A 25519-nucleotide genomic window follows, 5' to 3' on the forward strand; every position below is an offset into this window, starting at 1 on the left:
GGCATCCCCCCTCCCGCATCTCTGCGGCGCCTCCCCCCTCCCACCCCCCCTCCAGGAGGTATTGCCTTTCCCTCTCAGTGAAAAGGTATTTTTAGTCTCCCTGGCCAGGAGGTGTTCAGGTGTCAGAGACAAGAGGCCTGGAGCCATCTCTGTCCCTTCGCTCCTGCAGAGGACACACAATGCCCAGAACGGGAACTGCAAACCCCAGCCGGAAAGCACTTCCTTTCTGCAGGGCCGCAGGCACATGTTGACTTCCCTGTTGACAACCACTCTATTGAAAAGGGGGAGCCGGGGGTGTCTGGGGACCGGCCGGGGCCCTTTGGAGGCACCAGGGAATGCTGCCTTGCTGTGCTTTTCCTTCATCCTGAAAGACGCGTCTCAGAGAGGCCACCGGGGTGTGGAGGGACGTGGGACATGGACCCTCTGTCCTAGCAGAAGGATTTGTTCAGATGAGATGCGCCAAGCATCGTGGGTCTGATGCTGCAGCCCAGGGGTCTGGAGCTGCTGGGAGGAGGCCTCGACCCCACCCCTGGCTTTGTGCAGGTGAGGCCCGGGCTGGATTCCCAGATGGGGAGGTGCAGATGAACTCACAGTCAGCGGCGGGGGACGTGGGCTTCAGAGCACAGAGGGGCACCCTCGGGCCACAGCAGAAGCACCTGCAGACCAGGCAGGCGGCACCTGTGAGTGCATCCCGTGTGCTCAGAAGAAGAGGGGAGGCCGGAGCAGGCAGGGCCGCGGCAAGTGTCAGAGGAGAGAGGGCCAGGCAGCGCTCCAGGCAGGGAGAACTGCGTGCAAAAAGTGCAGAGACAGCAAGGAGTACTGGGGCGACCTCAGGGAAGGACACTGGGCTAAGTGAGGAAGCTTCTGGGGGGGCTGCTCATCTTTACAAGAGGTTTCCTGCCTCCTCTGTGGGGCTGAGCTGGGTCAGTCGTGCAGCTTGGGGAGAGGAAAGCCGACCAGGTCCCACGAGCCCCCAGGCCCAGCCCCGTGCATCCCTCGGGGAGCCCCGAGCTCCCCAGCTGCCAGAGTCACACCGCCTTCCCGAACACACACACTCCCGGAGCCGGTGTGCGGGGCCGGACCCTCGCTCCCTACCTCACCCATGGATAGAAGGTTCTGGCAAAGCCCACAGGGTGCCACTGAGGGCTGAGGAAAATAGGGTTTCTCCCCCCACTCCAGCAGCCTGGTAACCACAGTAACCAGAGGGAGCTGCTGGAGGGGCCCAGCCACCTGCCGGGCTGGGCTGTCTGGGTGCTGAGGGCCAGCTGGGCCCCACGGGAGGCCTGTGTGGGTCCCTGGGTGGCCACCTGTGTGGGCAGTAGGAGGGGGGCAACAGGTGCAGTCCCAGGCTCGCACCCAGCGCTCTGCAAGCAAGGACATCACAGGCCAAAGGGCCCTTCTGCCTGCCCTTCTAGGGGACAAGAGGGCCTCTGACCCCAACTCAGGCGGAATCCCCGGTCCCTGAAGCAGCCCCGGGGGGAGCAGGCACTTAGACCGATTCAGGGTTTTCTTGCATTTGGCATCACTTCTCTGGCCTGTGGGCCTCCAGAAAGTCCCCCCAGGCTCCTCACCCTGTGGCCCTGTAGTCCAGTGGCCACATTTTCTAGAGAAGGAACTGAGGCTCGGGGAGGGACCCTCCTTGTTGGCAGAGCTGGGTGGGGCCGAGGAGCTGCACTCCACCGCGGCCAGGGGTGGCTCCCGAGCCCCCCTACAGCATCCCGTAGTCTCCCTGCATGCCACGCCGTCACTGCGGCCAGTGTCTGGCCACTCCCGGCCCAGGTGCCTGTGGGGATGGGGCACATCTGCCTCATCACTGCTCTACCCCCCAGCTCAGCCCTCAGACACACACGCGCCAGGAGCAGGCTCTCAGCAACCATGCGGTGCAGCGGACTCTCCCAGAAAGCAGAGCAGGGTCAGAAATGCAGCCAGAGCTCCCGGCCGCCCAGTCAGAGGCACCCCCTGCCAAGCTGGGAAGGGGCATGGAAGCACAGCCCACAGACCGCACGCGGCCACCTGACTCTGAATGGCCGGAGCAGGGAGCCCTCAGGACAGAAACCAAACCTTCGGCCATGGTCCCTAGCACCCTGCTCCACGCATAGGACCGTCCTTAGAGGAGGGGTGCACCCATCGTGGAGGGGACCCTCGCGTCCTCAGCACCGGCCTCCCTACTTCCCGAGCCAGACAGCCTGTGCCTGGTCCTCCAGGGAAAAGATGGTGTCCCTGTACGTGTTGCTGAAAGGGCATCACCCCCTACCCCCACCACCCCAGGCCCCGGGGAACACTTGCGTGGCCCAGGCTGTCTCCGGGATTCCTCAGTGCGCCCAGCCCTCTGAAGCAGCACGCCACACATCGGAGGCCAGCCTCGCCACCCAGTCCCTCACAGTGTCCATGCCCCGGGCTCAGCTGCAGAGGGAGGTAAATGCCACCGCCCAAATGAGTCCCCACATTCTTTGTGAGGCGAGGCTCAGGCATGAAGTCGTGTCCTCGGCCAGGACAGCTCTCTGGGCTCCCCTTCTGCCCACTCCCAGAGGCCCTGCAGGTGGTGACCTGCACTCACCACCTCATGGGCCGGTGAAGCCAGGGGACCAAGCCTGGGCTCCCTGGGGTAGACAAAGGCCACTCCCACTGCAGACTCCCTGCTTTCATCCCCCCATGCTGGCTACCCGCCCGGGGATTCTCCGCAGCGTGTCTTCCCCACCTGCAGGTCCAGAGCACAATTCTGGCACCCCTGGAACTGCAGGCAGTGCCCCAGGGAGGGCCGGGCAGCTGCTGGAGCCTGGCACCCAGCCAGAAACGGCCACAGGTGGGGACTCGGCGTGCGTGCTGAGACCACTGTGGTCCTCGGGCTGGCATCGCAAGCCGGCGGCCTCAGCCTCCCAGCCTCCTGGCCCCTGTCCTGCAGCCCCTCGACCTCCCCAGATAGACCATGAGTTCAGTGCCCAGCAGCCAGGATGCTACTCATGTTTACACAGCCAAGCCGTTTCATTATGCAGAGACAATTCTTCCCCACTGCAGACGCCGCCCCAGGGCCTTCAGATGGAGTGGCCCCAGGGGCAGGCAGAGGAGGCCATGGTCCCAGGAGCATATTTATAAGAGAGCTGGGAGCTGCCCGGGGAAAGTCTGAACAGCTGCAAGCCTTTGGCCCTGTGTGAGAAGGAGCAGGCCCTCCCTGGATGCTGGGAGATGGTGATGATGGTGGCGCCGGTGGTGATGATGGTGATGATGAGGGGGGTGGGGATGGGGGTGGTGGCGATGATGACGGGGATGACGATGGGCTTCGGGATGGTGGTGATGATGATGGGGAAGGGGACGGTGGTGATGGGGATGCTGGTGGCCGTGGTGATGGTGGTGGCAGTGGTGATGGTGGTGATGAGGATGATAGGAGTGGAGATGGTGGTGGTGGTGATGGGGACGGGGACCGTGGTGACGGGGGTGCTGGTGGCGGTCGTGATGATGGGGATGATAATGGTGGTGATGATGGGGTGGGGTGACGGAGATGACGGTGGTGGTGGTGGTGATGATGATGCTGAGGGGGGTGATGGGGATGGTGGTCATGATGGTGCTGACAACGGTGGTGACGGTGGTGATGATGGCAGTGGGGATGGTGGTGATCACGGGGAAGGGGACGGTGGTGATGGGGATGCTGGTGGCCGTGGTGATGGTGGTGGCAGTGGTGATGGTGGTGATGAGGATGATAGGAGTGGAGATGGTGGTGGTGGTGATGGGGACGGGGACCGTGGTGACGGGGGTGCTGGTGGCGGTCGTGATGATGGGGATGATAATGGTGGTGATGATGGGGTGGGGTGACGGAGATGACGGTGGTGGTGGTGGTGATGATGATGCTGAGGGGGGTGATGGGGATGGTGGTCATGATGGTGCTGACAACGGTGGTGACGGTGGTGATGATGGCAGTGGGGATGGTGGTGGTGATCACGGGGACGGGGACCGTGGTGCTGGGGGTGGTCGTGACGATGGGGGTGGTGGGCATGAGGATGCGGACACAGGGATGACGGTGGTGACAACGGGCTCCGTGCCGAGGACGGTAGCTGCGATGCTTGCGGTCACTCATTATTTGTCCCAGAACTGTCCTTTGTCCCATAGCAGATCCGCTATTCGTCAGGCCCCTGCTAACACCTGGCCTGCATTCACTCTTAATCCTCTGGCCACCCCAGGATTAGGTAATGTGAGGTAATAGGATCCTCTGTGCTTTGCAGGGGCGGGGGCAATGGAGAGGCACACAACCAGAGGACAGAGCTAGCCCATGACCTCAGAGGACTCCAGATCCCGTGTCCCAGACCCGCCTCACGAGCGGGGCAGATGCACACTCTCCCGGGCTCAGGTCCCCAGGATCCTTCATGAGGGGAAGCCCCAGGATGGCACAGCCCGGCCCCCAGCTAGCCACCCACGCTCCAGCTCCATTGGTGAGGAGCAGAGCTGGCAGAAGTCGGATCCCCATGCCTGGTGCCCGCGGGCCCTCTGCTCCCAAAGGGGGACTGAACGTGCAGCAGGAATAGAGCCAGCAGGGAGGAGGGGCCCTCCCCACTCACCTGGCTGTTTTCGCTTCTGCAGGCAGAGACGTGGGCCCTCTCCACGTTTCTCACCCACGAGCACTTTCCCGAACGGAGCAACAGTCACTACGAGTGGCCTCGTCTTATCTCATGGTTTCCCTGTCATTCACTTACATTTCCTTAGGGACCTGGGCAGCTGTCGGGAGGTGTGTGTACCTCTGAGTTCATTTGCTCTCCTACTACATTTTGTAGGTAGAACTTCTGAGTCCCGGGCTATGGACCTGAATTACCCCAGTTGTCGGCCCAGAAGACTGTACCGTGGACCCCAGTAGTAGCAACAGCCCAGTAGAGTAGCTCCATCGCCACCTCGCCAGCAATGAGTATTTTCATTTAAAAAAAAAAAAAATGTTTTCCTGTTCATTGTGATCGCAAAGGTCTCTGTGCCTGGTAGCTGTCTTCTGCATAGCTTTTTGAATTCAGCAGAGCCTCTAATGGATAGGGTGGGGTAAAGCTGGCTTTCAGACTGCTGGTGTGGGGTGCATGGGCAAGATATTAATCTTTCATGCCTCCGTCATGCGGCCCTGGGATGCAATCCTCTTTGGAACCATTTGTTATTTATTCTTACAGTACCCAGGAGAGCAGGGAAAGCCCCAGGAGCCTGCTCACAGGTGCTCATGCCGGGAGAGCTGCAGAGATAGCCCTCAGACCCCCTCCTGCCCACTAAGGTGTGGAAATAAGCCAGGGCTGGGGACATGGGGCTCCAGCCTTCCCCCACCCCCTCCCCCGGTAAAGGGGCTCCTCCCCTGAGAGAAGGCCGACCCTCTGCCTCCCATCCAGCCCGCTGACGTTGCAGCGTTTAAGAGGTTAGGCGGGTACGTTCGTTCCCTAGCGCCTCCCGAACAGATCACCAGCAACTGTGCAGCTAGAAACAGCCGTGTGGATTCTCCCCCAGTCCTGGAGGCTAGAAGTCTGAAGTCAAGGTGTGGGCAGGGCTGGTTCCCTTTGGAGGCTCCGGCCCGCTCAGGCCTCTCCCCCAGTTCCTGGTACTGCTGGCGATCCTCCGTGTCCTCTGGTTTATGGACCTGTCACCTACCTCCCCCTCATGTCCCCTTCCTTCCCTGTCGGCAGCTTCTTCTCTTCTTATAAGGACACTTGTCATTGGATTCAGGGCTCTCCCTCCACGCCACCAATCAGGGTGACCTCATCACTGGGTCCTTACTTTAATTACATCTGCAAAGACCCTTTTACCATCTAGGGTCATAGTCACCGGTACTAGGGACTGATAGTTTGACGCAGAGAACCCCCTCCAGAGGGTTCTGTGAGTTTTTTTCTGGTTAGCCATTTATTTTCCCGTTGGCAAGGATTACTCATCAAGGGTTGCAGACTCTCACCCGAGCCTGATGCCGGAGTGGGGGTAAGCGGTGTCGTGTCAAAGGCCCACAGTTACACCCAGAGTGGGGCTCTGCGCTCTCGGGTGTGGGGTCTCCCCCAGCCACAGCTGCCGACGTACTTGAAGGCCGACCACCCGTCTCGGTGCAGTGGCTCAGCAGCCTAGAGAGGACGTGGGAGCTCGCTGGAGGGTGACAGGGGGAACAGGTAAGACAGGGCGTGTGTCCCATGGAGGGTGGATGGGAGGCACTCGGAATGCTAGCCTGTGCCTCCCCCAGCGGGGCAGGTTTGTGCTACAGGCCTGAGGGGGCCCCAGCTTTGTCAGACGTGCTGCTGGGCCCGCATTCTTCTCAGCCTTCTGACTGCCCTCTGCACCTGGAGCCGGGATCTGTCCCCCCAGTGCCAAGGGCAGCAACCGAAATACATCTAAAGTGCGAGGGTAAGAGCTACCACCCAGGGATCCAGCATGTGTGCAGTCAGTGTGGACAGCCAGCCAGAGCTCTGCCAGGCCCCATGCTAAGCACAAGGGAAGGGGCCCTTGCTGGACATGATGACCAGAGCATCCCAGTGCGGGGCTGGCCAGGAGTAGGCGTTCCCATCCCCACAGCCCAGGACCGGCCTTCCCTCCTCACCCCCCACGGCCATGTTGCTGCAGAAACCCAAATTAGCCATCAAGACAGCAGCACCCCCGCTCCCCAGTGGGCCCACTGCATGGGGAATCGCCCCCCACTGCAGGTGGGGTCATGCAGGGCTCTGGAGAGGAAGTGAGAGACCCCAGCCACACCTGGGGGAGGGCCCCATGTCCAGGGACTGCTTGGTAGTACAAGACTACGGCAGTGTGGCCACTGCCTGTGGACAGACTGTCTCTGAGATGGCAGATCTGGGAACACCAGGATGTGGGCCTCTGCCCTCCTCCCCTCCTGGGGTGTAAGTGGTTAAAAGCCACCCCTCTCCCCAGGAAGCTTGGAGCAGCTCCATCCACGCGTGGAGCTGGGCCACCTCGGCTCCCTCCTGTGTCAGCTGCTCTGCCTGCTGAGTCAGGCTCTGGGACGTGGTGATGAGTGATCAGGCCTGTAATCACAGGCGGGCTTGCTGGTTCTCTTCACATCCCTGGAACTCTCTGTTTTCCTGCCTTGGCTCAGCCAGGACTCTGGTCAGTCATTTGCAAGCAGAGACAGCATTTATGCTTTCTGGATGTCCCAGAACGAGCAGGGGAAGCCAGGCTCTCCCCCAGGGACACTCTTGCCATCGCAGGGGGCTGGGGGGGAGAGGGGGGAGGTGGCAAGCCCCTTGGTTCATTGATTACCCCACATGCCAGCCAGGTACTCCCATCACTGCAGACACAACATGGGGCGGCAGTGGCCACAGGGTACCCCCAGCTCATTGCAGCCTGAGGATGCTGCCTGGGGTCCCCCAGGATTGCCCACCCCGGAAGGAGCGGCTCCCTCACCCAGCATTCCCCCGTTGCACCAGTGAGGAGGGAATCCTGGAGGTGAGCCACTAAGATCTGCAGATTTTCTACTCAGTGTGTAGGGCAGGGCTTGGGGTTCACGAGGGAAATGCTCTGCTAGTCTAGTCCTGCTGCAGGAAGCTGCACCCGCCAGCCCCAGGCCAGCACCAGGGACAGATCCCCCTCACTCCCTATTCATGATCTGTAAGAACCTCTTATCTCTGAAGGAGCAGACCCACTGGGGCAAGAAATGCTCCTGCCCATGTGTCACGCTGTGTGTGACCCTTATCTCCCCTTGAGCCATGGAGGAGGGGTGGCCCCTTGGGGACTCAGGCCTTGGGTTGCCAGTGGGGAGATGTTTGTGGCCTTGACCATGGCCTAGCTCCCCAGAGGGAGGCACTGGGGCAGCCCTGCCAATTCCTTTGGGAGGGGCTGTGGCAAAAGCTGTAAAGACAGGAACTTGGCCATGGCCAGGGCCCAGAGGGAAGACAGCAAAAGTGGCCCTGGGGACACTGCCACCCTGGGGAGGTAGGAACTGGTCCAGCCCCCATGCCCTCTCCAGAAGTATGGGACATGCTCTCTGCCCTGAGTTGGTTTGAAATGTGCTGTAGCTGGGTGTTCACGTACCCTGAAGATAAGCCCGAGGGTCTAGGTGGCATTGTGTGGCTCTCCAGTCCTTCCAGCCCCCCAGCACCCCCATGGGAGACCGGGACTCTTGGCTTTCACCTCCCCTGTTGGCATCTGCTTCTTAGAGCAACAAGAGGCTGCCCAAGGGGTAGCCAGGGACAAGTGCCTTCCGTACGTGGGAAGCTCAGCACTGCTCACCTGGCCTGAGTGGGGGAGAGCATCTGGCCTTCACCAGCATCTCGATGTACGTAAGTGACAGCAGACTAGGGGGCCACTTGGCCGGTAGGTGCAGTGGGCCTGCATGTGGGCCTGCGGGTGTGCCTGCATATGTGCCCGTGTACATATGCACACATATCCCTTCATGTGTGCTTCTCGTGCCTAGACACCCCGCCCCCCAGAGCGTCCTACCAGGGATGGCCTGGAACATACCGTCCACTGGGGTTCTGGTCTCTCCCCAGATTCTCTTGATACACTTCCTATAAGAGGAAACCCTGATGCCCTTCCACAAAAGGGGATGTAAAATTAGTTTCAAAGGAAAGCAAAAACTGTGTGATGGACGTTTGCCCTGGGGTTCTGCTCTGTAGTCTTCCCGCCTTTTCCTGGGATCGCTGGGGTGAGATCTTGCCAGGTTGTCAAGGACACACTCCCACACTCTGCTCTCTGTCTGTCTGTCTGTCTGCCTTCGGCAAGATTTCCCGTGCTGCGGTCACTGGCCTTCCATCTTTGGATTTGGGTCGTGCGTGCGCACTACCAGCCCTATTTCTGAGTTAATGTTTTTTCTTTTAGTCAGTTGAAGTTATTTTCTTAACTAAGCTTCTTTTGGAATGACGCTTCCTTGCTGCACCTGTAACGAAGACACATGCAGCGTCGCTCGTCCTCATTCAGAGGCGCCTAGAAGACAAGTGGGTAGATATGGGGTTCCAGAACCATCTCCTGTGGGACCAGGCACGTCCATGCCTGAGGGGTTGTGGGGTGAGCCTTTGCGCGTCTTCTGACGAGTCAGGGGCGTGGCTCCTGTCCCTCCGCTGCAGTCATCCCCATCTTCCTGGCCACAGGCAGGCTGTTCATGTGCACAGGGGCCGCTCAGGTGAATATGAGAAATGGGAAGGCCTTGGGGCTTCAGCCCTGTATGTTCATTCCCTATTTAGGCTGGGGGTGGGGGCAGTTGGGAGAGGGTGTCCAGAGGCTGGGCTGGCATTCGAGTGTTGAAGGCTTAAACGAGAAAGCTATAGAAATCATGGTGGTTTCTGGAGCAAAATGGCACGAGGTTGCATTCCAAGTGCTGGCTTTGCAGTTGGGCAGGCCTGTCCTAGCTCTCTGCTCCTGAGTTATGGGACTCTAGGCAGGTCCCTTATAAAGTACAGATGGGCGGCACCTGGGTGGCTCAAGTGGTTAAGTATCCAGTTTTAGATTAAGGCTCAGGTCATGAGGTCGAGCCCCATGTCAGACTCCAGGCTCAACATGAAGTCTGCTGGAGATTCTCATGCTCTCTCTCTCTGTCTCTCTCTCTCAAATAAATAAATAAATATTTTTTTAAAAAAAGATGCAGATGGTGTCAGGAGTTAGGAATGGAAAGTGCAAACTCCCTCCTCACTGTCTCCCACCTCCAGGGTAACTCTGAAAATACTGTGGGGCGATCTGTCTAGGCCTGGGAACTGGCCTCTGCATTGGACCCTGAGGCTGGTGAAGACCTGGGCAGATGGGGAAATGTAGCCATCCCCCAAGGCAACAGCAGGAACACAGACAGGGCTGCCATGGGCATGAGTGAAGAGACAGGCAGGTGTGCCCAAGGTCAGGTGTGCAGGGAAAAAATGCAGGCAGTGGGCCCAAGATCCAGTATCCAGGAAAAAGTTGCAGGCAGGTCCAAGATCAGGTGTGCAGGAGACCCAGAGAAGAGGAAGCTGGAAAAGGAGACAGGGCTGGCCATGAGTGGTTCCAGCATGCTGAGCTGAGGGGCTTGGACCTGATGCTGAAGGCCCTGGGCAGCCACTGTGGACTTTTGAGATAGACCCATGGGTGAGCAGTAGAAATAGGACTCTGGTGACAGGTACATGGCTGTAATCCAGGCAGGAACTCCAAAGACCAGCAACGGGAATGGGCAAGAGAGGGAATGCTCCAGGGATACCCAGGTGGACAGAGCCAACAGACAGCTGAGAGGATGCACCTGGGCCACAGGCAGAGAGACGGGGAGGCACAGCCAGCTGTGGGGCTCGTCGGGGCTGAAGCTCAGAGGGGGCCAAAGACCGGCCCTGCAGGTCTTTCGGGGGAAGTTTCCATGAGCAGAACAGGGAAAGCAAGAGTGCGTGGAGGAAGAGCCAGGCTGGGGTGGAGGTGGCGCAAGTGATGGAGGCGCAGGTGGAGGTGGTGCAGGTGAAGGTGGTACAGGTGGAGGAGGCGCAGGTGGAGGTGGTGCAGGTGATGGAGGCGCAGGTGGAGGTGGTGCAGGTGGAGGAGGCGCAGGTGGAGGTGGTGCAGGTGGAGGAGGCGCAGGTGGAGGTGGTGCAGTGGAGGAGGCGCAGGTGGAGGTGGTGCAGGTGATGGAGGCGCAGGTGGAGGTGGTGCAGGTGGAGGAGGCGCAGGTGGAGGTGGTGCAGGTGGAGGAGGCGCAGGTGGAGGTGGTGCAGGTGGAGGAGGCGCAGGTGGAGGTGGTGCAGTGGAGGAGGCGCAGGTGGAGGTGGTGCAGGTGATGGAGGCGCAGGTGGAGGAGGTGCAGGTGGAGGTGGTGCAGGTGGAGGTGGTGCAGGTGGAGGAGGCGCAGGTGGAGGTGGTGCAGTGGAGGAGGCGCAGGTAGAGGTGGTGCAGGTGATGGAGGCGCAGGTGGAGGTGGTGCAGGTGATGGAGGCACAGGTGGAGGTGGTGCAGGTGGAGGAGGCGCAGGTGGAGGTGGTGCAGTGGAGGAGGCGCAGGTGGAGGTGGTGCAGGTGGAGGAGGTGCAGGTGGAGGTGGTGCAGGTGATGGAGGCGCAGGTGGAGGTGGTGCAGGTGGAGGAGGCGCAGGTGGAGGTGGTGCAGGTGGAGGAGGCGCAGGTGGAGGTGGTGCAGTGGAGGAGGCGCAGGTGGAGGTGGTGCAGGTGATGGAGGCGCAGGTGGAGGTGGTGCAGACGGAGGAGGCGCAGGTAATTGAGGCGCAGGCGGAGGTGGTGCAGGTGGTGCAGAAGAAGGTGGGGCAGGTGATGGTGGCACTGGTAACAAAGTGTGTGTGCACATATGTGTGTACACAGGTCTCTATGCATGTGTGTGCGTGCCGCTGAAGTGCCTGCCTGTCCACATGTTTCAGGAACCTGGCATGGTCTTGCTGGGGTCTCCAGACCTGGTGGACACTTGAGTCAGGCTCGAGCTGGAGATCCCAATCAGGGCTCATGCGGGCTGGCCTGGCTCACGGTGCAGGCCCTTGGAGGAGGCCCCCGATCCTGCCTCTCCCCCGGGGCAGCCGCCGCACGATGACCTGCTCCCTCTGCCCCTCACCGCTCTGCCTGGCTCAGCCTCTGGAGGAGTCTGTGTTGACGAGAAGGAAAGCACCACCTGTCCAGAGTTGCGTGACACACTCATTCATTCGGCAGAGGTCCTATCCCAGCACAAGGGCTTCCACCCACTCCTAGCACTGGGGGCTCAGCGTCTATTTGGGGGGCAGTCACGAGCTCTGAAGGAAACCGTGTGCCGGCATAATGGACAGGACACTTTGGAGAGAGTCTCCAGGACCATGTTCCTAGAAATGTGACTTTGGAGCAGAGACACAAAGGAAGAGCATCCCTGGTGGAGGGACCGCATGTACAAAGGCCCTGTGGTAGAAGACAGGAAACTGCTCTGGTCCAGGCCTGGGAAGGAGCCACAGGAGTGGAACACCATCAGCCTCTCACCTGGGTGTCCGTGGGCACCTTGGAGCCAATGCCACCAGCATGCAGCTCCAGGACTCCCCCAACCTGCTGCTCCCACCAGTTCCCCCAGCTTGAGAACTGGTGCCTCTTCTCCAGGAACCCAGGGTCACCCCACACACACACACATCCACCCTCCAGCCAGACTTTTGGTCTTGACCTCCTGACTCCACCAGCCACTGGCTGCCTCCTCCACCCTGGCCTGGGGCTCTCCAGCCGCAACTGCATCGTTCTGTGGCCTTCTGATGGGAGCCCTGCCCCTGCCTTAGGCTGCTCCCCGGTCCTCCTCACCCCACCGCCCAGAGACCTTGGAAAGCATCGGTGAGCTGGCTCTCCAGAGAAGTCCTCTGGTTGCCCCTTGGTGCTGGTGGCTGTGCGGGGCTGTTTCAGAGGAGGCATTCCCACTACTGCTACTTCCTGGGTGACTGTGGGCAGGCCCGCTGAGATGCCCCGGCCTCAGTTTCCTCAGCTGGCATCACTGGCTAGTCATATGGTACCACCCTCCTGGGGCAGGGGGGCTGAGACTGAGTGAATGAATGCAAGAGAGCCCTGAGTCGCCCACAGCTCTCACTGGTCACCACGAAATGATGCGGCCTGGGACTGCTGCTCCGGTGGCTTCTTGTACCCATGCCACCAAGACGACCCTTGGATGTCCCTGGACCCCGTCCATTCCAAGTCCAGCTTCAAGGCAGCACCCTGAAGGTCCCAGCCTTTTCCCCAGGACGGGATGGGTCACTGTGTCCAAGAGAGTGAAGAGTGCCGTAGCTGTGCTGCTGCTGTCACAAGACAGAGGCCGAGGGCCGGAGCACGAGGGCAGGCCGCGTCACCGTGGAGGCCACTCTGCAGGTGCGTCGGCCCATCTGCGCTCATCATGAGGCAACACAAGCAGGGTTTAAAAATACTAAGCTTATTTCATTTCAGCGCAGGAGCGAGAGAGAGAACGTACAGCCTGTATGAGCAACTCAAATCAAAAATAAATGAGGCAAAAAGAGTCACCAAAAATAGTACAGCATAGGAGGCAGCAGCCCGCGTCCCTCGGCCAGCTGTCCCTGGCGAGCGGCATCACAGAGCGGCCGGGAGCCCGGCTTCCCATGTTTATTCCGGAACAGATTAATCAGGCCTGCGATCCGATGACAGATGAGAATTCCGGGCAAAGTCAAAGCCAGATAATGGCTCCAGGCACACAGGGCCTCTGTGCATCCTCCCCTCGGCGCCTGGCACCCCCGCCGAGCAGTGGGCCAGGCCGCGGGGTCAAGTCTGCCCTTCCTGACCCAGAATGCGCCCACAGAAGGGCGGGCCCCAGCTCCCTGCAAAGCCGAGCTGCCAGCGCTGTAGACCTCGTGAGGGTTCGTACCTTTAGTCCTCATCACGGTGAATGCCACCTTTTTGTTTAATGTCGCAGATCAGAGTTTTACAAACCGCTCCAGCCCACCACCTGTTTTTATAAATAAAGTTTTATCGGAACACAGCTTTCCCGTTCATTCACATACTAGCGCTAGTTGCCTTCGCACAGCTTTGCAAAGACAGACCGACTGGCCCACCAAGCCTAAAATACAGGCTCTCTGGCCCTGAGCTGCCCGCGCTTGTGGTCTCTCTCTCACCCGGGACGCTTCTCATCATATGCTCGAGCACCCTGGGCGAGTGGCCCGTCCACCTACAGCCGACCGTCGGTGGCAGGGTTTTGTTAGGTGCTGTGTCTGTGCTGATGTTGGCTTAGGGTTTTAGAGGTGTTGTTTGGGGAAGGAAAAAAAAAGATTCTGCAATAATTAGGTTGGGTTCTCCAAGGTGAGGAGCAAGGTTTGGGCAGGCATGTCTGCATCACACAACTAGACTCAGACCCCACTATGGAAAGAGAACACGCAGGGCCCTGAGGGACCTTGCACTACTGGGCAGGGGGCGTCCCTTTCCCTGTGACGCTGTCTGGGTCTGGGCTCTGCAAACCTTCTCTACAAAGGTCTGGAGAGCAAACATTTCAGGACCGCAGGTGACGCAGTCTCTCTCGGAACTCCCCTGCTCTGCCACGTCGCATGAAAGCGTTCGTGGACAAACGCAGTGCTGAATTCATGTGGTAAGAACCCCCCCCCCACCCGCCCCAGTGTGGTGGTATCTGGAGGCGGGGCCTTTGGGAGGTGATTAGGATTCAATGAGGTCGTGAAGGTGGAGCCCCCTGATGGGACCAACGCCCTTATAAGATGCTGGTGATACCCCAGCAAGCTCACTGTCTACCACCCGAGGACACAACAAGAGGCCTGGCTGGGGACCAGGGCTCAGGCCCTGAACGTCCGGCACCCTGATCTTGGAATTCCAGCTTCCAGAACTGTGAGAAAGAGCTGTCTGTTGCCTCTACCCCCTGGCCGGTCCCTGGCATCTTGCTACGGCAGCCAGAGCAGACCAAGACAGCAAATGACCATGGCTCTGTGCCAGTAAAGCTTTATTTGTGGACACTGAAATCTGAATTTTATATAATTTCCATTTCCATGAAATATTCTTCCTTTGTTTTTCTTCCAACCCATTTAAAAACGTGAAAACCACTCGGAACTCACAGGCCACGCAAACCCAGGTGATGGGCGGGATCGGGCCCACGGAGCCTTGCCAAACCCTGTCCCAGAGCAAGGAGGGGGCCTCCTCTCCTCCCTCGCTGCTGCCCACAGCCCGGATGCTTCTCTCGCTTCCATGTGCCTTGACGGCACACGCTTCTGTCCTGGAGGGAGCCCGCTCCGTTCTCCGGGTGATCCTGAAGGATGTCAGCAGAGCAAACTGAAGGACGTGACCTTGGAGTTGATGTTCCAGAAAGAGGCCAGACCCAGGGTGGCCAGTTAAGCGCCCAGGCTCTGAAGTCAGACCCTCAAGCATCCCATCTCTGCCCTTGCTCTTGCCCACTGGCAGACTCGGGCCCAGTGTCCTTGCCGGCACAATGGAGTCACCCAGCCGCCTTCAAGGTTCTGTGAGGGCTCTGTGTGATGGCCAAGCATGTGCCATGACGTTGGCCCCAGTTACATTTATGAAGTCAGAAGCCTCGTGGGGAAACATCGAAAGATGTGGCGGGTGAGGGATGCCAGGTGTGTCTGCCGTGAGTCACAGACACTGCGTTTCTTCGTCTCCAGGGAGCAGAAGTGGGCCTAGTGGGTCTAGTTACAAGGACGCGATTTCAAATCAACACAAAAAGGATCTTTTCCATCATTCGAGTTGTCCCCAGGGGACTCGTCTGCTCGGAGTTCCCTGTGGGTGGAGATTTGGGGGAACACCAGCGTGGGGATCTCGCAGAGGGAACCGGAGTCTCCATCACCCTGGAACTGAGCCTCCGCCCCGACTCTGGGAGAGTCTGGGATGTGAGAGACCCGTTCTGCTACCCCTGGGGAACCTGCCTCCCTCCAGGGTTCTGGCCCGAAGGAACACCAGTTAAACCAAGGCAGCACCTGCCCCTTACGTTGCGGAAGTACCCAGAACCACTGTGAGGCTCCCCCTTCACAGGAGAGTATTTTTGGTGCTCCCTGGACCGGTCCGGTTTCAATGTTGTTCCGTGGTTGAGTCGCGGGGGGGCAGTATCCCACCAGAGCCTTTGCGGTGCCGCCTCCTGCCCCCCAATCCTGCCAGAGGCTCCCCCGAGCCTCCAACATGACTCCTGCTGCAAATGGAGGCAGAACCTGGTGGGCAGCCTCCTCCATGGGCTAGGATGTTCTAGAAGACTCTACCCCTTTCCATCAGGAAAGCAAACCTTTCCTGGAAGCCCCGCCCTCCAGGGCTCTGCCAGTGGACTGTCCCAGGCCCCCCTCGCCAGAAGGCAGTTCAGGAAGTGAAGCTCCCGAGCCGTGGTCGGGCCAGTCGGCAACCCTATCACCGTGTTCATTGATCTGGCTTGAATGTGGGGCTCAGACGCATCGGCCCGGAGAGGAGCCGCCCCTGGATGCAGTGGGCATGTCTAAGGCCGCCCCTATTTCTTCGTCCCCTGCCTTCCACGTCTGAGGTACAGGCGGGACAGACACTTCGGGCCGGGATGACGCTGAGCTGAGGCAGCTTCCCTGCGTCTGGAAGGCAGTGCGGCTGCAGATGTGCCTGTCGTTCGGGAAGTTCCGTGTTCGCCTGCTGGTGGGAGATCTGTGGGGTTTTTTTAGATTTTATTTATTTGACAGAGAGAGAGATCACAAGCAGGCAGAGAGGCAGGCAGAGAGGGCCAGGGAAGCAGGCTCCCTGCTGAGCGGAGAGCCCAGTGCGGGGCTCGATCCCAGGACCCTGAAGTTATGACCTGAGCCGAAGGCAGAGGCTTAACCCACTGAGTCACCCGGGCGCCCTGAGATCTGTGATTTAAGAACTAAGTGTCTCCCACGCAAGTACAGCCTTGCCCGACCCTGCTTCGCTTCTGAGACCACACGAGACAGGGCGCGTTCAGGGTGGTAGGACCGAGCGTCCCGAGCTGATGACTCCTCCCTTCTCTCGTCTGTGTCCTAAACCTGCTGGGGACCCTTAGCAGCACCCCCGATCTGCTGCACACGGGCAGAGCTGGCTGACTCCCTGCCGAGACTTAAGAGCCCTGCGCCCGCCCCTGGGGAAGAGGGAGCCCACTCCTCTTCCCAGGACGGTGGGTAAGGGGCTGGCTGGGGCTGCACCTCAGCAGAGCACGGGGGGAGGGGACTGCTCTGTCCAGGTCCTGCATTGACCTCCCTCTCCTCCAGCTGAGGGTCCTCCCCGGGAAGGAAGGGCAGAGCAGGCGGAGGCTGGAGGGAGATGGTCCCCTCCAGCTGACCTCCCAGCTGACCTCCCAGGCCGCCCCACCCACACACCACTCACGGGCACCTGCTGTGTATCCTGGCACAGCGCTGGGACCTAGGAGAGGAGACGGGTGAGGCAAAGCCCCACAGGGCTCAGACAGAGCAGAGCTCTGGAGCCTCTCCGCCCTGGGTTTGAATTCTAGCCATGGGCCTGACCGTTGACCCTCTGTGTCATCATCTATAGACTGAGGGGAGCAGCAGGACCTCTTGGAGGGCTTGGGGACACAGGTGGAAGGCCTGCAGCCCGGCACTGGCAGAAAGCTGGGGCCAAGAAGCAGATCCCCTGTGACATCACCAGGGCTGGCTGCACATGTCCCTCTCCCTCCCCGAGAAAGGGCCCCACGCTTAGCCTGTGGGTGTCCACCTCATGTTCCGGAGGGAGGGGACACACCCGTGTGCTTCCCCTTCTCACAGCCCCTGCCCTTCCCCCCCCCCCCCGAGAAGTCGCTGTTCCATCAAGAAGATTGGGGTGTCGGGGGGCCTCCCTCCGGCACGCCTGGGAGGGGAGGCCACACCCCAGCACCTCCGGGGGCCCCCCCGGCTTGCCAGGCATCCTCCCACACGCGCTGCCACCGACTTCCTGGTTCGCCCTGCGGTCCCGCGTCTCGCCTCGCGCACGAAAATGGTCTTATCTCAGCAGCAGGTACCTGGGAGGTTTCAGGGATCCTGTTCCCTGAGTGGGTTTTGTGCTCGAGGGGGTGGGCACGTCAGCTCCCTGAGCAGGGCTTAGAGCTCCCCTGACAGCCCCGGGGTAATCAGGCCAGCCAGCCCCCCTGGGCCCCGCCGGCACAGGCCTGGCTGCCGCTGGGAGGGAAGCTGTCCCTGCAGAGGCCCGGCTGGTCCCAGGCGGAGCCCACGTGGCCATCTGTCGCAGCAGCTCAGGCCGAGCAGCTACAGGCGTCCTCCCGGCACGGGGACACGGCAGGCCCCCCACAACCAGGCGGCTGCTAGGACAGGCTGGGGGGGTGCAGGTAGCATCGCAGGCTGGCACCCCACAGAGGTGTCTAACCGAGACACAGCTCTGCCGGGAGCTGCCGGGGTCTGCTTTCATCCCTGAAGCAACAAGACAGGAGCCGCCTGGAGATCAGAAGCACTGTGGGGCCACCTCTGTCCCGCCGTTGGGGGAGGGGTGCCACCAGCTGTCACGCAACCCCTGCAGGCTCCTGGAGGGATCCCTGCCCACCTGCTGTCCCCTGAGCCCCCGGCCAGGGATCTCCCACCTCAGAGTGGAATGTAGTTTCCCAGGCAGAAGGGAGGGTCCCTGCCTTAAAAATAAGTGAACGGGTCCCCACCCCTCTCTCCTGCAGAGCGGAGTGCAGCAGGCAAAGGGGAGGGCATCTGGAGGACCCTATGAAGCTCTGTCTTGGAGGGACAGCCTGCAGTCACCATGCGGGGAAGGACGGCAGGGCTGGTCGGGGAGCTTCCTGCGGCCGAAGGGGCTTCCTCCCCACCCAGAAAAGCCGAGTCCCTTCTGGAGAGCGTTCCCCTCCCCCACTGGCTCTCTTTTCCAGTTTCCTGCCAGGACAGGATATGGGTGCAGGGTGTGGTCATGGTGGGAGCTCAGGGTGGCGGCAGGAGGGCCCGAGAGCGTCCCAAGGTGGGCCAGGAGGGCTACAGGGCTTTGCTCAGTGAATGACCGAGGACAGGCCTGTGGCTGCAAACATGCTGGAGCCCAGAGCACTCAGGGGCTTGTTTCCTGCGTCTTGCCCTGACCGGCTGCAGCTCTTAGGCTCCCTCCGCCCAGGCACCCGGGGAGGGCCCTGTTCATGTGTGGTTGAAGGCTCAGGATGGAGCCAGGGTGCCGCTGCCTCCGTGGTCCCAGCTTCCATGTCCTCTCGGGGAGGGAAGGCAGTTGTTCCCAAGGCCGGGGGCCTTTGGCCACGGAGCCTGGCAGGTCTCCATCCGTCACTGTGCACACCCCGAAGGCTTCTGCGTCAGTGGGGAGCCACTCCACTGGCAGGTGCACGAGAAGTGGGTGTGGATCTGGGTGGGCTGCATGGAGGGAGAGGCATTTCACTGTTGCTTTGGGAAAGTTGGAATTTGGGGGCCATGATGTTGTTGTTTTTTTAATTGTGGCACTAACAAGACACGAATGCGGCCTCGGCCTGCAAGAGTGTAGGCCTGAGCCAAGCCCGGTGCTGGGCTGGCCTGTTTGTAATCAGGGGACACGCGTTGGAATGTTGTTTTGAGAAGACTGAAAAATCCTAGTCTGCCATCTTTTCAAGGAGTTCTTTTTTTATATAATCTTTGGGGTTTTTTTTAAGATTTTATTCATTTATTTGACAAAGAGACACAGTGAGAGAGGGAACACAAGCAGGTAGAGTGGGAGAGGGAGAAGTAGGCTCCCTGCCGAGCAGGGAGCTGGATGTGGGCCTCGATCCCGGGACGCTGGGATCAGGACCTGAGCCAAAGGCAGACAGTTAACGACTGAACCACCCAGGAGCCCCTTTCCAAGAAATTCTAATGGGAACTCCGTGGCTTGGTCCCAGTGCCTCTCCTGCGCCTGCTGTCCGACCATGTGATGTCCACTCTGTTGACAGGTCCCCCGGCTCAGAACTTGGAGGAGAGATGGGGGTGTCTCTGCAGCAAGGAGGAGGGGTCCTGGCCGTGGCGGCCTGCCTGCAGTAATTAGTCACTGCTCTCCCTGCCCCCTCCTGAATCTGAGCATGATGCGTTGATGCTCCTCAGGAATGGGCCGGTGGGTCTCCCCACTGCCCACCCGCGCCCCCCCACCGCGGCCCAGGGCCACCCCTGCAGTGACCCGGCCTCTCTGCTGACTGCCACCGGTGACCCCGCAGCCAGAGCCGATCCCCTGTGCACTCGGACACACAGGCCTGCGGCGGCGGCACTCCCTCCTGTGCCCGGGGGGAGGACTGGGGTTTCGGCTGGCGGCGCCCTGCGTGTGGGCCGGAGAGGCAGGCTGTGTTGCGCAAGCTCCCTTCTGGATCTGGTGGTTTTGAGCGGTTACGCCCCTTCCTGCCTCTCCGGCGGCGCGGCTCCTGCAGCTTCAGCCCTGTGACAGGTGGCGGTTTCCTGCCGCGCGGTAGTCATAGCGGAACTCCCGGGCTTTGGCGGGAAGGATTTCCAGCTTTCCAGCTTCTCTCTCTCAACCCCTCCCTCCGGGCGAGACCATCGGCCTTAGCGTGAGAGACCCAGGTGGTGAGGCTGCTCACCTCTGTGTGTGTGAGACCTCTTAACGCCCCAGCCCAGCCACAACCGTAGGAGAGCCCCCCACCCTGAGCCAGACCTGCCCGGCCAGGGCAACCCCCAATTCCTGACTTTGCAAAACCGCGTGAGAGATCCTCGTCGTTTCCCATGTGAGCCATGGCACATAGCAAGGAGAACTCGGACAGTGTTGTGATTCGTAAGACCTTGGCTCTGTGCAAACGCGCCTTCCAGAACCTTCACGCTTCCAAGATGATCGGGAATTAGGAGCAGCTGCAGAGGGCCCAGGGAAGGCAGTGCCCGTCTCGACACCGATGGTGGCTCTGTGTGGCCGGTCACACCCACCAGAGACTCGCCTTTTTCTGGGAGCGGGGCAGAGAGGAGCAGCCCCTGAGAACGCAGTGGAGAGGCAGCAAGGGAATGCGGATGCGGTAGCAAGTCCGAGGACCCCAAACAGTGCTTTTCTGGAAGGTAAAACCCCCACCCGGGAGCAAGCTGGGGCACGTCTGTGCAGGGACAGCTGCACTCGCCTGTGCCCGTGGTGCAGACATCCTGGGCCCTGGGCCAGCACCTGCCCTCCGCCAGGACCGGACACAGGAAGACCCCAGCCCGTGGCCCCTACGGTGCGCCCCTGGACACGTCGGGTCCTCCCCAACTCCCTCATCCTGTCTCACGGATGGAGAAACGGATGCTTAGGAAGGTGGGAAGATTTGCCCGTGGTCATCCGCCAGATCCGAACCCACCTGGGCCTCGCCTCCCTCCCTGACACCTGGAGTGGCCTCCTCAGGGCACCCGACAGGGTGGGCTTGTCATCAGACCGGCCCTGGAGGAGGACAGGTCTGTGCATGGTGGCCCTGGCCAGGTTTCATGTCAGAAAGTTACGCAAGGCTCGAAGTGCTAACTTCACACCAGGAAGTCTGGCAAAAGGTTCCCGCTGCTCTAGTTTTCTTGCGCTCCTGACCCTAGAGTGGGGAGACAGCGGGAGGCCTCTTCAGTGACTGGAAGTCCCCCTTACAGCTCACCAGAGCCTGTCTTCCTGTGATGAGGGTGGCCCTGAGGTTAAAGCCAGCAGAACATGCCCCCAGGAGGGCAAAGTCACCTTCCACATAACGGTCCTGGTGGCTGGTCCTGCGTCCCACGACGGCCGGCGGTGCCCAATCCAGGCTGGGTGGCCCTCGTGCGTGCAGCTGTCCTCTCTGGACCGGCAGACTTTCATGACGTTTGCAAGTTTTCAGAAGAGTGAGCCGAGAGCGGCAGTGCCCACAGGTGGGGCCCCCAGTGCCGAGTCGCCACTGCCAGCCGCCCTTCCCACAACGACGGAGAGCTAGGATTTACCCAGCATCCTCCCTCCGGAGCACCAAGCGTTTTCGTGTCCTCTTCTCTCTCTCCGGTGAGGAAGTACAGGCCGGCGTTCGTGAGGCTCCGTGCTTGGATTTCTCCGAGAATGACCCAGGTGGCTTGTTCAGGGTCACACACAGACCAAGCGGTAGTGCTGGGGACAGGGGAACCCAACTGCAGAGCCACAGCCCATCCTCTGAGCCAGTTGTCCCTTCTGGGCCCAGCCGGTTCTCGAGTGCTTTCTGAAGCCTTTGTCCAGAACTGCCCTTTTGAGGACGGGGCAGCCCTGCCCGCCCGCCCGCCTCCCTCCCGACCTCCGCGGGGCCTGGGATTGGCAGCATCCTGCTAGGACGCGGCTTTTCTGGGATCGGCCGCCAGGCACATGTGGCCTCTCCTGGATGAACTGTGGCTGCTGTGGAAGTGGGGGCTCTGGGCAGGTCGAAAGAATGCCGTCCCCCTCCCTCCCCTGGCAGGTGGCCAAGGTGGCAGCTCCCCAGGGAAAACGAGGTCGTCCCTTGTGCCGTGGGCACCAGAGCCCAGCCAGTGCCTCCTGGCTGGGAGCCGGGGAGCTGGCTGCTGTCTCAGAGGGAGCCCGACCGTCAGGAGTCCAGGCGAGGCGAGGAGTGGAATGTGGCCTCTCCTGGGACAAGGCCCTCGTGTCCCTGCCGCAGCCCAGAGCGCCAGTCGTCCCTGTCCCTGTTGCTGCCCTGAGCACCAGGCGTGGGACAGATAGATCACCGCGCCCTGCAGAGGAGACAGAGAGACGCCCGCACGGCCGTTGAAGTGATGAGTCTGGGGAGTCTGGGGTCTGGGCCACGACGGGGTCTGGAGATAGAATCACAGGGGTTCCGGCGCAACCACACAGGTCAGAGCCAGAAGACGGGTAGAAGTCTGCGGAACCTCGGGAGATGGAAAAGAAAGAAGGCTCAGAGTCAGAGAGGTGAGCCGGGGCAGCCAAGCAGAGCGGCAAGAAGCCGCGGGAGGCAGGAGGAGAGGCCGGACAGCGTGGGTCCCGGCAGCCCCGGGGGGGGGGGGGGATATCAGCCGAACAGTGGGCAGCACCAGACTTAGCAACAGGAAGGTCACAGTGACCTTGGCAAGAGCAGCCTCCTCTGAGCGGGGAAGGCGGAAGGGAGACTTGCCGGCAGGAAAGGACAACTCTTCTGAGGGATTTTCCTGCGAGTCGGGGTCGGGTGGGCGACACAGGGCAGCTGGAGGAGGAAGCGGATCCAAGCAGCTGTGCTGTGTGCTTGTCAAGACGAGAGAAGTTACAAGTGCCTGTCCACAGAGGGACGGGCTGCTCGAGTGGGGCTGGAGTGGGGTGTGGGTCGGGGGAACGCCGTGGCCGTGGCCGTGGTGGGGTCGTCTGGGTGGCAGCAGCCGGGGAAACGGGATGTTCCAAGAGCTGACGTCGGTCGTGGGGGAAGCTGGCCTCTGGTGGCTTCCCTTCCATCGGTGGCGTGGGAGCAGCTCAGCCCGGAGCTGAGAGGCACCGGGGAAGGCGCCGGCCGGGAGAGCGGGGAAGCCAGACGGTGTGCTCAGTGTCGCCGTGTGGCACAGACGCAGGACGGTTCATACCCGAGTGGACAATTCCAGCAACACACCTTGTTTACAGAGACGGGCCACAGGCCGGACTGGCTCTGTTGTCGGGTGTCCGCCAGTTCCTGCTCCAGGACCCGCCATCCTCAAAGTGTGGTCCCTGGACCAGAAGCGCCAGCGTCCCCAGGGGGCCTAGTCAGAGATGCAGGTGCTTGGGTGCACCCCACCTCTGCGGACTCAGAGACTCTAGGTCCCTCCACCGTCTCGAATTCAGATGGAGTCTGTGATCCTGGAAGTCTGGAATTTCAACACCCCTGGGTGCCCATGCTGGGGACTGAGACCCTGCAGGCAGGGCCCCGTGTTGTACAGGTAACCTCCAGTGCCTGCGCACGGTAGGGCCTCGGCAGACATGCTGTGCACCAGTGAACCCACCACCGTCTGACTTACGGTTGAAGACTTCAGGGAACGGTTGGGTTTCACGCCCAGGGACCTGGCCGAGCACACCCCAGGAGCACCTAACAGGCACAAAGGAGAGGCCCGCCCCACCCTCAGAGCTGAGGGACCCAACGCCCCCGAGGCTGCGTGACCGAACTCTTTCTGCGGGAAAGGTGTTGGGCCTCGGGTGGGGGGAGTCAGGCTGGTCCATCTGGTGACCGTGACCCTGGTGGAACCCCAGGGTTTGAAAGAAAGGTGACCAGGAGACCTTCAGGGTCTGCCCAGAGCCATTCCACCAGGAAGAGATGGACAGGGCCCTGCGGACAAGGGCCCCGGAGAGGGCAGCCTGGGTTAGGGCACTGCCGCTCGTGAACGGTCCCCCGAGAAGCCTGAAGACTGGACTCAACATCAGCCGAGAATCCACCTCATTTCTTTTAAGGATTTCCGTGTCCTTTCACTTCCTTTTGTCATTTCTTTCTCAATGAGGTTTTTTTAAAGAATACAACTTTGGGGACCTTCACGGACCCCATCATTTCTGTCATTTCCATGAGGCTGTCCTTGTAGGGACTCTGGCTTATGTTCTGTGTCCCCATCTTCCCAGCGTGTTCACACACATGCGCACGCCCCTCACTCAGAAGGGAGCTCAGTGAGGAGAGAGACCGAACCCTTGCCTCGTACAGAAGCCCCGGCCAGGGGGTGGGGCGTGGTCCAGAGGAAACCAGCTTCCTGCCCACGGGAGGTCTTCTTCCTGGAGGGAGGAAGAGTGACGTAAAGAAGCCCTCTAGGTGGGCATTCAGCAGTGAAGCCCCACTGGGGGCAAGCGGGGCTGTATTTTGAACCCAGACCATCCCTTTGCCCATTGGCACAGGGCAAGGTGATTTTGGATCAGGGACCATCACTCTTTTGGGAGCCACGTATTAAATCCCGACTGAGTTCCAAACCCTGTTCTAGGCACAGTGGCAAAACCAACAAAGTTTCTGTCCTGGTGGAGCTGGCCCTCTGGAGAGAGTCAAACCTCACAACTCAGGGACAGATAATAAGGTCAGCTCGTGCTGACCACGTGGGACAGCAGACAGGGTGCCTGGAGAGAATTCCAGAGCGCGACAGTCAAGCAGGCTCCTCAGGGAGGCCCAACAATGAGAAGGTCTATCGGAAGGGTATTCCAGGCAAAAGGAACTGTAAGTGCAAAGGCCCGGTGGCAGGTGTGCACTTGGCCTGTGGGAGAAGGGAAGAAAGGGGTGCATGACCTAATCTCCTTTAGAAGTAATTGCCCCTGGCTGCCAGGGGGAAGCAGGGAGCACAGTCAGGAGACTGACCTGGTGGTTCAAGTGACAGATGATGATGGCTCGCCCTGAGGGTAGCAGGGGTTGGGGGGACAGTAAATGGACCGATGTGTCTGTCGGTACTCATTATCAATTGCTGTGTAAAATATGCCTGCAAACTTAGGGACATAAAACTCTTGGTTTCTGTGGGTCAGGAGTTCAGTTAGGGCTCTGCTACGTCTGCTGCCTCACAAGCCTGCAGGCAAGGGGTTTGGCCAGGGCTGTGGTCTCATCTGAAGGCTCGACTGCGGGAGGAAACTCGGAATTCCAAGTCCACACGGTTTGAAGGATTCCCTTTTCTGTGGGCAGTTACACTGAGGGCCTCCGTTCCTGGCCCCACGGCCCTCTCCGGCTGTGGCAGCTTGCTTCTCAGAACCAGCAAGGGAGGGAGTCTGCTAGCCAGACAGAAGGCACTGTCTGTGTCGCCTGATCATGGAAGTGATATCCTGTCACCTGTGCCCTGACCTGTGGGGCGGGAGGAGGTCACACCCAGGAGCTGGGGTTATCTGAGCAGCTGCCTTCCTGGAAGCTGAACAGTGACACCAGCAAGCCCTGGGCTGGGGTGGGGGGAGCTGAAGCGTCGAGGATGAGCCTGGGGGACGGTGGTGCCACTTCCTGGGACAGCAGAGATGGTCCAAAGTTCTCAGCCTACCGATGCCCCCTGGGGCCAGCAGAGCAGGGCTCTCAGAACCTCGGGAAGGCAGCTGGGAGGAAGAAGAATCTGGTGAAGCACAGGGATGGGAGAGTAGAAATCCCTTACAGAGCCGATGAGCCTAACCATCAGCTTTGTCTGAGCCCCCATGGGCTGGTCTGTCTGTCTGTGTCACGAGGGACATACAGATGCCCAGCAAACCAGGCCTTCGCCGTCACAGAGCCTCCTGGGCAAACCCAACTGGTCTTTTGAACCACCTCCCCTCTACTCTGCTTCTCCTCCAGAGTCTTCCGTCTGTGAAGAAGAGAGCAAGTCAGGACCAGTGAGGCCGGCCCCATGTATCCAGAATCGACCACAGGCTCCCCAGCTCGGCTCTCTCTGCGGCAGACGGGCTCCCCCGGCATGATCTACAGGTGATCCCCTGCCCCCGACCCACCCAGGCCAGTCTCAGACTCGG

At 60.5% G+C, this 25519-nt stretch overlaps 1 protein-coding gene across 7 annotated transcripts in view; it reads left to right on the forward strand.

Moving 5' to 3' along the window:
- The window catches only part of KCNAB2 (potassium voltage-gated channel subfamily A regulatory beta subunit 2), an 81577-nt gene that overhangs the window by 5630 nt on the left and 50428 nt on the right, over positions 1-25519 (forward strand). For 5 of the 7 annotated variants that reach the window (XM_059137157.1, XM_059137162.1, XM_059137163.1 and 2 more), the window contains exon 2: positions 25347-25475. In XM_059137157.1, coding sequence (XP_058993140.1) covers positions 25399-25475 — 77 coding nt within the window. In that variant the 5' untranslated portion in view covers positions 25347-25398. Of the gene's footprint in view, positions 1-17060; positions 17255-21590; positions 22055-25346; positions 25476-25519 lie in introns of those variants that run through there. The other 2 variants (XM_059137158.1, XM_059137159.1) reach the window with 2 other exon arrangements.

Source organism: Mustela lutreola, chromosome 10 (genome assembly GCF_030435805.1).
Source record: "Mustela lutreola isolate mMusLut2 chromosome 10, mMusLut2.pri, whole genome shotgun sequence".
Taxonomy (NCBI): Eukaryota; Metazoa; Chordata; class Mammalia; order Carnivora; family Mustelidae; genus Mustela; species Mustela lutreola.